Source organism: Strigops habroptila, chromosome 20 (assembly GCF_004027225.2).
Source record: "Strigops habroptila isolate Jane chromosome 20, bStrHab1.2.pri, whole genome shotgun sequence".
Lineage (NCBI taxonomy): Eukaryota > Metazoa > Chordata > Aves > Psittaciformes > Psittacidae > Strigops > Strigops habroptila.
The window spans coordinates 4165031-4175544 of NC_044296.2; the positions used below are offsets into that span (position 1 = coordinate 4165031).

Sequence of the window (10514 nt, forward strand, 5' to 3'; positions counted from 1 at the left end):
GGCTCTGCCCTTTCTCATGTAAGCTCTTCAGTACAGGACTTCTTCCCTTTGGCCTCTCTTTTTTACTTCAGTTCATTTACTGTGAAGAATTGATGTGTTCTGTAAAATTCTCCTAATGGTTTGGGTTTTTTCCTACAATCACAGTAAGGGCAGTAGAGCTTTCCCTATCTGTGAGGCTGATCTGCAGCAATGGAAAAGCTGTGGACACTGGGTTTGGCTCTCTCTATGTAACAGAAAAGGGAAACCTGTCAGTCAGCAAGAAACGCTGAGAGCATCAAGTTAAACACTTTGCTTTTTCCATCGGGCAACCAGGGCCTCTTTGAGGATTAAACCTAGTGCTAAATTTAGCCACCTCTCACTGGAGTTAGTATCAGAAGTTATCAGATCAGAACATCTTTGGAGGGAGTGACGTCTGTCCCATGGAAGTCTAAGCCCTGTACTACAGCGGGATTTGGAGCTGGGAACATTTTGCACAGCAGGAAACTCTTGAGACATTGTAGGCTTTTTCAATGCACTTGAAACACCTCCTCTCCTCAGTGTGCTCCTTTATTGTTCTCTCCAGGTCCTGAGCACCATTTGGTGATGCCACTGGAGAGCAGAATGGTCAAACCACGTGAAACATTCTTATGCCTTCTTTATTCTGGATTTATTTTAAATATGTATAAGGCTTCCACTGAACTTTTCCGTTGGTTGGGTCATACAAAGACTATAAATCCCACACTCCAATGCAACTTCTGTTCTCAACTGTTCTGATAAATTAAGGAGTATTAAACATTTGAAAAGAGTTAGATCTGGGAGGAGACAAGTGAAACCCTTCAGAAAATAAATAGCCCTTTACAGATCCTTGTTTAGTGAGCCAGGTAGATAGACTGTGTCATGTTTGCCTCCTCACTCTCATCTCTGTGCCATGGAAGTGAGTTACTCCATCCCTTTAGGAAATGTCCAGCTACCATTTCATTCTGGTTGGAGCAGAGTCTTAAGGAAGAAGTGTATGTACAGGTAAAGTAGCCCTGCAGAACCCGGTGTCCACACAGCAATGGTTAAAATACGCTCCTTTTTGCAAGATCCATCGTTGCTTTTGGGATGTAGGATGCCTGTCTGGGATTGTACCAAAGACTACAAACGCTGAGCCGTGGAACTTCAAGAAAGGTTCCATATCTCTCACTAGGAAAGGCTCCACTAAACAAAACCTGTGACTTCTTGATGGCACTTGTCTTCTCAAGACTAATCCCATTGCAGATAAGGTACTTTGAAGCTTTACAGAGCTTTAATGTTAACGTCCTTGGAATACTTCTCCTATCTGTTCTTGTGTATTTACCTGTCACGGGTGAATGTCCTCCTTCCTCTTACAGTGACTAAATAGACCGCTATAAACACCAAAGGAAGTTACTTTCCTTATTTCCTTCCCTGAAGTCTCAGACAGTCCCTTTGGATGACATCGCTACAAATACAACGAAAGCAGTGGGCCTTTTGCCATGTTCTTTCCATTTATAACATGCTCGGGTGTGTTTGAGTTTCTCTTCAGTTAGAATCCTTTTGTCATCAGGTCAAGGAGACTTTCAAGAGATCAAGGAGCGTGTAGCTTCTGAAACTGGTGAGAGTAAAAGAAACACGTTTCCTCAAGCGCCAGTGGACGATCAGTCACTTCACAATTTTTATTAGTTGGCAGCTTTTATAAAACAAAATTCCTCTTAATCAGACATCTCATAAAACATTTATAGTCTTCTGCATGCCAGTGATACATCAGGTTTCAATAGACCAGTATCTGCAGAACCAGACAGTTTGAGTTGTCAGGTGGAATTCCTGTTTTCTACAGGGGGAGGGAAACTCACAAAATTAAGGCACTGTCAAAACCCAGCCCCACAAATCATTTCACCTTTGTCCTGCCTTTCAGCTGGTTGGATACAGTATTTATTTGTATTCAATTTTTTAATTAACCATCAATTTCCATTTTGAACAGGGACACAAAAAACCCAAAACCTGCTTTTCTTCAATCCCTTCAATCCTAGTTCTACTCCCAGTTGCAAAATGACAGCAGCAAAGCTTATTGCTAGGGTTGGCAACACGCTGCCTAACAAAGCCCACTGCCCTGTCCCCACACGTGCCATTCTCACTGCAGTGATCCCAACCCTTGGATGATGACACTTCTAAGAACAAAATGAGTGATAAGAACAGCTTAAAACTAGTCTAAAAGCCAGTACTCATTCAGCAGAACTGACAGGCTCCTCCCTGAGCCATGCAAGGCATTTCATGTTCTTCCCTCATTGGGCACAAGCTGTTTTCACAGACCAGTAGTTTGGCCAAAAGGGACCTACAAGGGATAATCTGTATCTCCAGCTATCAGTCCTTTAAAGTAGTTTCAGTCAGCTGGTGTGGAATCCACTTCTTCAGCCTTTATATCTTAACTTAAGAAGATATAAAGGGTGAAGAGCACATCAAAATCACTACTTCAAGCACAAACCAGTACATAGCTGTGGGCTTAGAAATACTCAATTCTCCATAGAAAGATGCAACATTTTAAAAAAAGCCACATTCAGGTCCATGAATTAGGTGCCCTGGCAATTATAAATAAATAGTAATAAATACTTATTTACACTCACACACCCTTCTTGTATCCCACAGGGTTACACACAAACCAGAACCATGCTTCTTCCTTAGTTCAGTATGATCAGGTTTGAGGTGGGACCCGCTTAGCAACGTGCAGCAATGCTACAGAACAGTTTAGAATACTAACAGTACCAGTACGTAGCACTCGGAGCATTTCACAGCTTCAAAGCTCTTCCAAACACAGACTTAGGTAAGAAAGTGACAATATTCTACCCATTATCAGAGGGACATTGAGTGAGAGAAACAGAGTTTGGCCAGGACACCAGAGTCAGTGTCCTTACTGCATATGAAATGTCATATTAATTGGAGATATGGCAGATGTGGGAGCTAGGGAAAATTAGATCAGGCTCATGTGAGACCATTTAATTTCATTGAGTATGAAATCCAATTTCCACATTGATTGCATCTAAACAGTTTGTTCTTTTGGTAGACATCAAAAAGGTCAATGAAAACTCAAAGGGACTTGGGAGTTGCAGGAGCACAAACCATCACCTCCATTCATAAATAAACCCAGTGAAAGATTTTACAGCAGCTGAACGAGCTGCATCATAACTGCTGACAGCTTGAGAACTGGCACCCACTTATCATCCTGGCCCAAACCTACAAATCCCTGAAAATGTGACCAGAATAGAGAGACCAGCAGCAGCACAGAGAGCACAAATGAAATTCAGGGACCCGCCTGGCAGTGTCCTGGCCTCCACCTCTCCTGGAGTCTGAGAAGGACTGGAGGATAAAGGAGGTCACAGGTGGCTTTGAGACTCAGTTCTGGAAGAATTTTCCTGGCCTATTTACTGGGTGGTTGCTTTTTTATTCAGCTTTTTTTGCTTTCCGTTTCCTTGTGCCTTCATTTAGCTCTTCTTTTGACTTGGCAGGAGGCGGCGGATGGGAAACCTCATGGGAGGCCCCGTGATGATCGTGATGGTGACTGGTGTGTCCACTGGAAACGGAGCCAAAGAAAACTGGGCAGATGAAGCTTTCCACCGGAGCAAAAGGTGAGGCGTGAGAGTGAGTTGCCGTCATGAAAACCTGCCGTGCAAAAGTGAATACTCAGAGATCACATACATCAGCTATGAAATATTAGCTAGGAAGGAGCATTCCACTTAGTCCAGGTAGAAGTCCCTATTGCTACGTGGCCCAGCTGTAGCACAAGGATTTTCTCCCCTACTTCTGATATGATGGAGAATTTAGCCTCTAATTTCCTGAGCAAGTTTCCTGGTATGTACAGCCAATGCCTTCAACAGTGGCTTGGAAAGGTGGACACCTCCAGTTGGAGTGTGAACCCTTTCTGTGGTTCTGTAGATTTGTTAGCAGGAAGCCTGCTGCAAACTTACCTTGCAAACTATCATGAACATGGTGAAAAAGAAGATGAGGTTGGCTTCAGAAATAGGGAGCCAGTGAGTCTGTTGCAGAGTGAAGAGGACTGTGCCATACAGACTAGCCTTTGTAGGGCTAGAAGAGAAATAAGTTTTCTAGGTTTGCATCCAGTCCTGAATGGTTCTTTAAATGCCATTTTTAGGCTGACAGAGAATTTACAGGCTACGTACTTACAAGGACATACGAAGAATTTCATTTGTTTCTGGCTTCCAGACCCCACGGAGCAGTTGCTCAACGTTAGACATCAAAGCAACACCAGAACCTGTGAAACAGTGAAAATGAACAGCTAGAACTGCCACAGCAGAGGAGAGCTCTGCTGTCTTTCTAGATCCCCAAGGGATGACAGCCTAAGGGGAACAAAAGGTTCATGATATTCTTCCCAAGTTAGCCTAAAACAGCAGAGCGGGGCAAATGCTTTCTTGATGTGCTCTAAGGTGTTACCTGATGGAAAAAGCATTTGCCTCTGTTCCATTTACTGATGCTCAAATGCTTGCTCCAAACACAAGCTAAAGGAAAACTGACTGGGCTGTTCAACACTGATAGAACCCCCCTGAAAAGATACAGGTGAGGCCAGAGACAGTCAAACACATGAGAAAATAAGGAATTCCTGAATTCTACACCCATATTTCATAGTGACTCCAGTTCTTCATGCCTCCAATAAAGTTAGAGGATGACTCAACTGACAACCATTCTGCAAGGATGAATAAATACCTGTGTTCCAGGGAACATGATTGATGGAAGCCAGCTGACCACATCTACTAACTGCTGGCCAGCACTGGGTGACGTGGTCACCTTCAGCCTCACTCACAGATTCTCCCGTCCCTCCCCACAGGGCTGGGTGCATTTAGAGTATCTCATCTTTCACCTTTGACCCATCCAACAGCCATCATAATGAACCAGCCATGGTGGTAGTGATGGTGAGCGTGGTGGACCCCAGCCGCAATCTTGCGAACTCTCACCACCTCCTTCATTGCCACAAAGATGAGCTTCACTGGCAGAAAGCTGACACACTTGTAGAAGAGGTTCATGGGACAGAAGAATATCAAATACCTGGAACAAAACCACAAAGAATTTGAGGACCAACTTGTTTGTCCTGATTTGAGATGGGTAGAGAGGATTGATGAGGTGTGCTGTAGTGTTAGCCTGAATTATGTCGGGGAGAAGGAAACACTGGTTCTGTCACGCAACCCATATGCAGTGAGGAAATGAAACGTGGAGTAACTGTGGTTAATTTGTGCACATTTCACTAACATGATGAATAAAATGCCCCCAGATTTCCAGTGTGTGCCACTCCTCTACTATATGTGGTATCTGTAGTGCGTGCTGCTTTTGTGGCAGCTATAAATGGAAATGCCCAGTGGTTGGACTGGACCCAACCTGTATTATCAAAGCAGTAGACAACCAGTCAGAGAAACTGGAAACTAGATCTAGGAATACAAAAGACTCAAAGACTCCCTCACCCCACCTCTTCTTTCCCCACTTAATCCAAGGAAGGTTATACACGTGTGTCACACAAACAGATGAGTTTAGATGCAGCCAGCATCGTGTGCTTCATAAATGAGGTGAAGTGCAGAGACTCACCAGACTGCTGTGGCCAGGATGACACTGGAGTTATTACTGAAGTAATCAATAGGTGATTGTCCAAGTAACAGATCAGCAAGTATGTAACTTCCAAAGCAGTGGAGCATAGCACAAAGCCAGGAGGCAAAAGGGCTCTTGCGAGACATCTCCACAGCTCCTGTGAAGCAAACGCTAAATGAGAAAGTAGATTCAGGAAGTAAGCAGAAATTTCAAGACCTTCTAAGAAAGAGGCTTGTGGTGCATGTTCTCCAACAAAATAAGTCAAAGAAAAGTGCTTGTAAAATAAAATACAAAGATGTGTGTTTGGTGAAACCTGAACAAGTACCAGAGATTGGCAAGAGGTACATGTGATTGCAGCTTGCAGGCCCCCCATGAGGTCTCAAGTGAACTGAGTCATTGGAAGTGTATGATTTGACTAAGAGTTTATCTCCTGGATTTGCTGCTACTTACTGCAATCAGAAAGAACCATTTCCCCCTTGAAATCAATGTCTTTGTACAGGCTAAAAATAAGGTGCATACTAGTACCATTCTCTCCATTGCTTCAACCTAGGTGCCCTCTAGAATTCATGAGCAATCTGTTCAACTCTTTCATTCATAAGATAACCTGTAAAAATAGAACAGTAATTCTTAACCTTCACTTGAAAGAGGAGGATTTGAGGATTCTTCCCTGCTCCTGTACTAGTTTGGAAACACCCTCTGAAAATACCACTTGATATTAAACCACTGTGACTATTTGGCAATACATTATGTTCTCCTCCCACAAGCTTCTATTGATTTTTAATTCCTTTAATTCCTCCATTTTCAGCCACCTCTGTCCTTCTCCAAGGAAATCTCTCAAGAACATCAATTCTGTAGGATTGTTTCATCACCTTAAACTGTTCTGGAGTCCGTCGTGCAGCATTTCAGATACCAAGCTCTCTGTTCAGTAAGCCAGTGGCAGGCAGTTAAAAGAAAATGCTAAAATGTTATGTCAACATTACTAACCTTAATTAGCAGTATGTGAATCAGCATATGCTAAAACTACGCCTGCTCAGACTCTTCCATCCTTAAAGACATTTGATCCAGCTGAAAACACAGTGGAAACGAGACAGCTGCAACAGCCATGGCATGAAGCTGGTTCTATAGGAACCTGTAGTTTAGCCTGAGGCTTAATTTAGTAACACTTGTTTTTCTTTGGCTCCATGAAGCCACGCTGTCTCCAGGGAGGAACCAGGACATTACTGTCCTGACACTGATCTTCAGCAGAGGATCCGTGGGATGAAGCAGTGTAGGAATCTAGTGAAAACAACACCCCAGCCTTATGCAGTCCAAGTGGATTACAGGGCTTACATAGTTGTAAAAGCTATTTTCATAAGGGTTGCCTGTTAAGTGGTCCGTTCAGGACTTAATGCTGGCAGACAGCTGTAAGTGATCAGGCCTTGAAAACCCAGCATTTGAGTTTACATGGAGTGTAAATAGAACAGAATGTGGCTCGTACAGCACAGAGCTCTCACAACCAGAGGATTTAAAAATCATACCAAAGACTGTTTGGGGTTTTTTTTTCTCCTCGGACATCAGGCAGTTACACTGAGACCATCCAAAACAGCTTGAAAAGTGCACACACTATCAAAAACACATGGAGAAGACAGCATTTGGAAAGGAGCAAGGCACAGTCGGACTGCAGCAGGGCGGAAAGTGAAAGCTCAGATTACGGCAGCTGGAAAAAACCCAAGGGTTTACTTACAGCCTTTTTGTATATAAATAGGAGGAGAGCATTGCCACAGAAATAGAGAAGGCAAGCAACTGGACAGAACCATAACGCTAAATCCTGGGGTAGCAGCAAAGAAGTGACTGAACTTCTATAATTCAATGTGGTTGGAATCCAGTATGAAATAAAAAGCAAGACTGGTTTTCAAAAATCATTAGTTCTTGGGGGTTTCTGCTTTATATTTAGACACGCTTGGCACCTCTGGAGCAGCAGCACAAGGCCCTGACACCCAGGTGCAGTGACAGCACAGGCAGGCGGGATACTTCATGCCCCAAACCCGTCAGGTTTATCCCTCAGGAAGCACGGCAGGAGCGCTGCTGCTGTCCCCACCGCGCACCTACAGCCCCGTGTCACCCACCGCGGCCCCCCCGGCCCGGCCCTCACGGACGGGGCCGTTGCCGAGGCGGCTGCCGCTCCTCCGGGCGCCGCGCTCACCTGGCTCGTATTTGAGGTAGAGGACGGAGACGATGAAGTAAGCCGTGTCGAACAGCGGGAAGACGGGCAGCGAGGCGAAGGCGGCCGCCAGCTCCCCGAGCTGCAGGGCCGCCGCCAGCTCCATGGCGCCGCGGCAGCGAGCAGGGCACCGCCGCCCACCTCCGGAGAGACCCCGCGGCCCCGCGTCCTAACGGCGCTGCGGCACCGACGCGGCGCAAGCCCGAGGCGCCGCTCGTTTCCCCGCCGCCACCGGCGGACGGTGTCCGGACGCGGAGCCCCCGCCCCGGTGCCACTCCCCCTCTCCGAGGGGCAGCGCCCGCCCCTTCCGCTTCCTCCGCCAGAGCTGCCGCCATGATCGGGGACCTGCTGCTCTGCGGGTACCGGGCGCGGGGGGCCGGGCGCGGCCTGGCTGGGCCCGGTTGGGCCGCGCCTGACGCTCGGTCTCTGTCTCTCCCTTAGGACGCTGCTGGTGAACGCCGGGGCCGTGCTCAACTTCAGGCTGTGAGCGGGGAGGGAGCCGGGGAGGGAGGTGGCGGTGTTGGGGGGGCTGTCACCCTGCCTCACACCGGCCCTTGCTGTCCGCAGGAGGAAGAGGGACACGGAGGGATTCGGCGAGGAGTCGAGGGAACCCACGACCGGTAACGGAGGGGACGCGGGCGAGGGGCCTGGGTGTCCCGTTCCCCCCCCCCAGCGCCGCCTCCCTCCCCAGGGCTGGCCGTGTACAGGAGCGGGCGTTTCCCGAAGGAAATCCATGATCAAAACGCTTTCGAGGCGCTAAAGTACAAGTTTAACCTCGTTTTCCTTGGATGTGAATTCCTCTGGGGCTGGAGTAACTGGTTTATTAAACAACAACCGATATTTTTTCCTTGGCGATGCTTACATACAAACCGAACTGGTGATCCCGACTTGGGGATTTGAGAAGAAATATAAAAATTACCCATTTTTGTTTGCATTTTTGAGCATAGGTGCCTGTGCTACAGCGGCAGCGCTCTGCTTACGCCCCATTTCTGGTTTTTTGGTGGGAGAAGTCACAGGAAGGCTGTGAACAACAGCAAAGAGCTGTGATTCCTTTGTAAAGTGCAACCCCTTTTTCTCATTTAGTGTTCCTTTTGCCACATGCCCTTACAGGGACGCACTGAACATAGCACAGATCATTGACATAAACCTTCCTGATTCCAGGTTTTTGTTTGCCTGACCCTTTTATTCTGGGATTGCTGATGCTTTTCAGGTGGTGTTGAAACTGTGAGCTGTCAGTGTCTCAGGTATTTCTCACATCCAGGGCTGCTTCTCTTGATTTTTTAGGTGACAATATCAGAGAGTTCTTGCTGAGTCTCAGATATTTTCGAATCTTCATTGCCCTGTGGAATGTCTTCATGATGTTCTGTATGATTGTGTAAGTAACGCTGTGCAGCATCTTGCCATTCGTTTGGAGAAAGTCATATATGCTGGGATTTTTCTTGTGTATATATGTCTTTTTGGATCTCTTTCTCTCCCGCTTTATTGTTCCATAATTCCTTTTCATTTCACTTATTTCAGTCGTTAAAGAGATGTTGGTTGACCTCACAGCTCTTTGCTAGTGCATGAAAACCTTCTCTGTAGCATGGATGTCATTTAGCCTTAGATATAGTGCTCCTTGTGGGTTGCTCAGATAAAACACCATTTAGGTCAGCGTTTTGGGAAGTTGGCTTTTGGGGGGGGGGGGAGGAGCTGAACCCACCAAGTAATAGAATGGAATAAGCCTTGAGAAGAGTCTCAAACAGGTTTTAGTCCCGGTAGGCCATTCAGTTGTACCTGGTTCTCATCTCCTCTTTTTTTTCTGTCCCATCCCCTAGCTTATTTGGATCTTGAAAATCCTCCACAAACCCGTCTGTTGACTTGGAAGAGACTTTTGGCTGGAAACAACTTTTCTATACAGTACAAGATGACAATGCTTTCCAAACACAGCCCTGGGATCGCGGCCTGTCCGTCGGTGCGAGCTCCTGACGCACTCGAGGCATTCACCTTCTTCAGCCACTCGTGTAGTACCACGGTGTGTGCTGTTCGCTTGCAGCCGGGGGCACTGAGCCTTGAGGCCCCTGAGCCAAAATCTTCGCCATTGTTTCAACTTTACTGAAATACAGAGAACTTTGAGTTGTTTTGCTCAGCTTAGAGCGGGCGGGGGGAGAACCGGAGAGTCCTGAAGCTCCACAGGGTCAGTCGCTCCCGCTCTGGATGTGTCTCCGTAACGTCACCCTTGTCTCTGTCACTTGGAAGTCACACTTCTCAAGTCTCATTTTTATAAAGTTGAGCAAAGTATTGGTGTAACTTCTCACTATTCCAGTTCGTTTTGTTGGAGAAATAGAAAAGGCTGATTTAAAAAAACGGGATTCTCAACTTCTGGGTTTTTTTTTTCCAACAAAATACTTCTAAAATTTCAAAGTGAAGGTGTTTTTTTTTTTTCTAAGCAATATGTAAGGGATAAATAGCAAAATAATTTGGGAAAAATAGCAAAACTAATTCTATAAGCCAATGTTAAGGCTTAAGTTTTGGAATTATCTTGGAGTTGGTTGAATAAAGTTGCTCTATTTAAGGGTAAAATATATATTTGATGCCATGTTCATTCTGTTACAGGAGAAATCCCTTTTGTATTGGTGGTTTTTGAGAAACTGTAACTCACCTCCTCATCCTCTCTGGGTTTTTGTGTTGGTTTTATTTAACTTAACTCTGCCAGGGATGGGGCAGCCACAGCTTCTCTGGGCACCCTGTGCCAGCGCCTCAGCACCCTCACAGG

General features: G+C 46.0%; 2 protein-coding genes across 4 annotated transcripts; one reads left to right on the top strand and one right to left on the bottom strand.

Annotated features, from left to right (window-relative positions):
• Positions 1–639: 639 nt before the first annotated feature.
• Positions 640–8071, bottom strand: TMEM38A (transmembrane protein 38A). 3 transcript variants are annotated; one of them, XM_030509783.1, is made up of 6 exons: positions 7745–8071; positions 5563–5719; positions 4847–5031; positions 4156–4243; positions 3939–4056; positions 640–3633 (listed from the first exon to the last, which is right to left on the bottom strand). In XM_030509783.1, the coding sequence occupies exons 1-6, from the start codon at positions 7866–7868 to the stop codon at positions 3415–3417; spliced, it is 891 nt and encodes a 296-aa protein (XP_030365643.1). In that variant the 5' UTR covers positions 7869–8071; the 3' UTR covers positions 640–3414. The 3 variants fall into 3 exon arrangements, with proteins under 3 accessions (XP_030365643.1, XP_030365645.1, XP_030365644.1); XM_030509785.1 differs by lacking the exon at positions 7745–8071 and adding an exon at positions 6547–6608; XM_030509784.1 differs by lacking the exon at positions 7745–8071 and adding an exon at positions 6013–6099.
• Positions 7628–10321, top strand: SMIM7 (small integral membrane protein 7). Its single transcript, XM_030509787.1, has 5 exons — positions 7628–8121; positions 8204–8245; positions 8330–8382; positions 9047–9137; positions 9577–10321. The coding sequence occupies exons 1-5, from the start codon at positions 8096–8098 to the stop codon at positions 9590–9592; spliced, it is 228 nt and encodes a 75-aa protein (XP_030365647.1). The 5' UTR covers positions 7628–8095; the 3' UTR covers positions 9593–10321.
• Positions 10322–10514: the final 193 nt, after the last annotated feature.

What these genes read in the sequence shown, in the direction of transcription:
- TMEM38A (XM_030509783.1), bottom strand. Translation starts at nt 7,868, where the DNA reads ATGGAGCTGGCGGCGGCCCTGCAGCTCGGGGAGCTGGCGGCCGCCTTC. An exon ending in CTACCTCAAATACGAGCCAG is followed by an intron (nt 5,720 to 7,744) that starts GTGAGCGCGGCG and finishes TTTGCTTCACAG; the next exon opens with GAGCTGTGGAGATGTCTCGC. An exon ending in TGTTCATGATAGTTTGCAAG is followed by an intron (nt 3,634 to 3,938) that starts GTAAGTTTGCAG and finishes TTTGCACGGCAG; the next exon opens with GTTTTCATGACGGCAACTCA.
- SMIM7 (XM_030509787.1), top strand. Translation starts at nt 8,096, where the DNA reads ATGATCGGGGACCTGCTGCTCTGCGG. An exon ending in GGGGACCTGCTGCTCTGCGG is followed by an intron (nt 8,122 to 8,203) that starts GTACCGGGCGCG and finishes TCTCTCCCTTAG; the next exon opens with GACGCTGCTGGTGAACGCCG. An exon ending in GCCGTGCTCAACTTCAGGCT is followed by an intron (nt 8,246 to 8,329) that starts GTGAGCGGGGAG and finishes TGCTGTCCGCAG; the next exon opens with GAGGAAGAGGGACACGGAGG.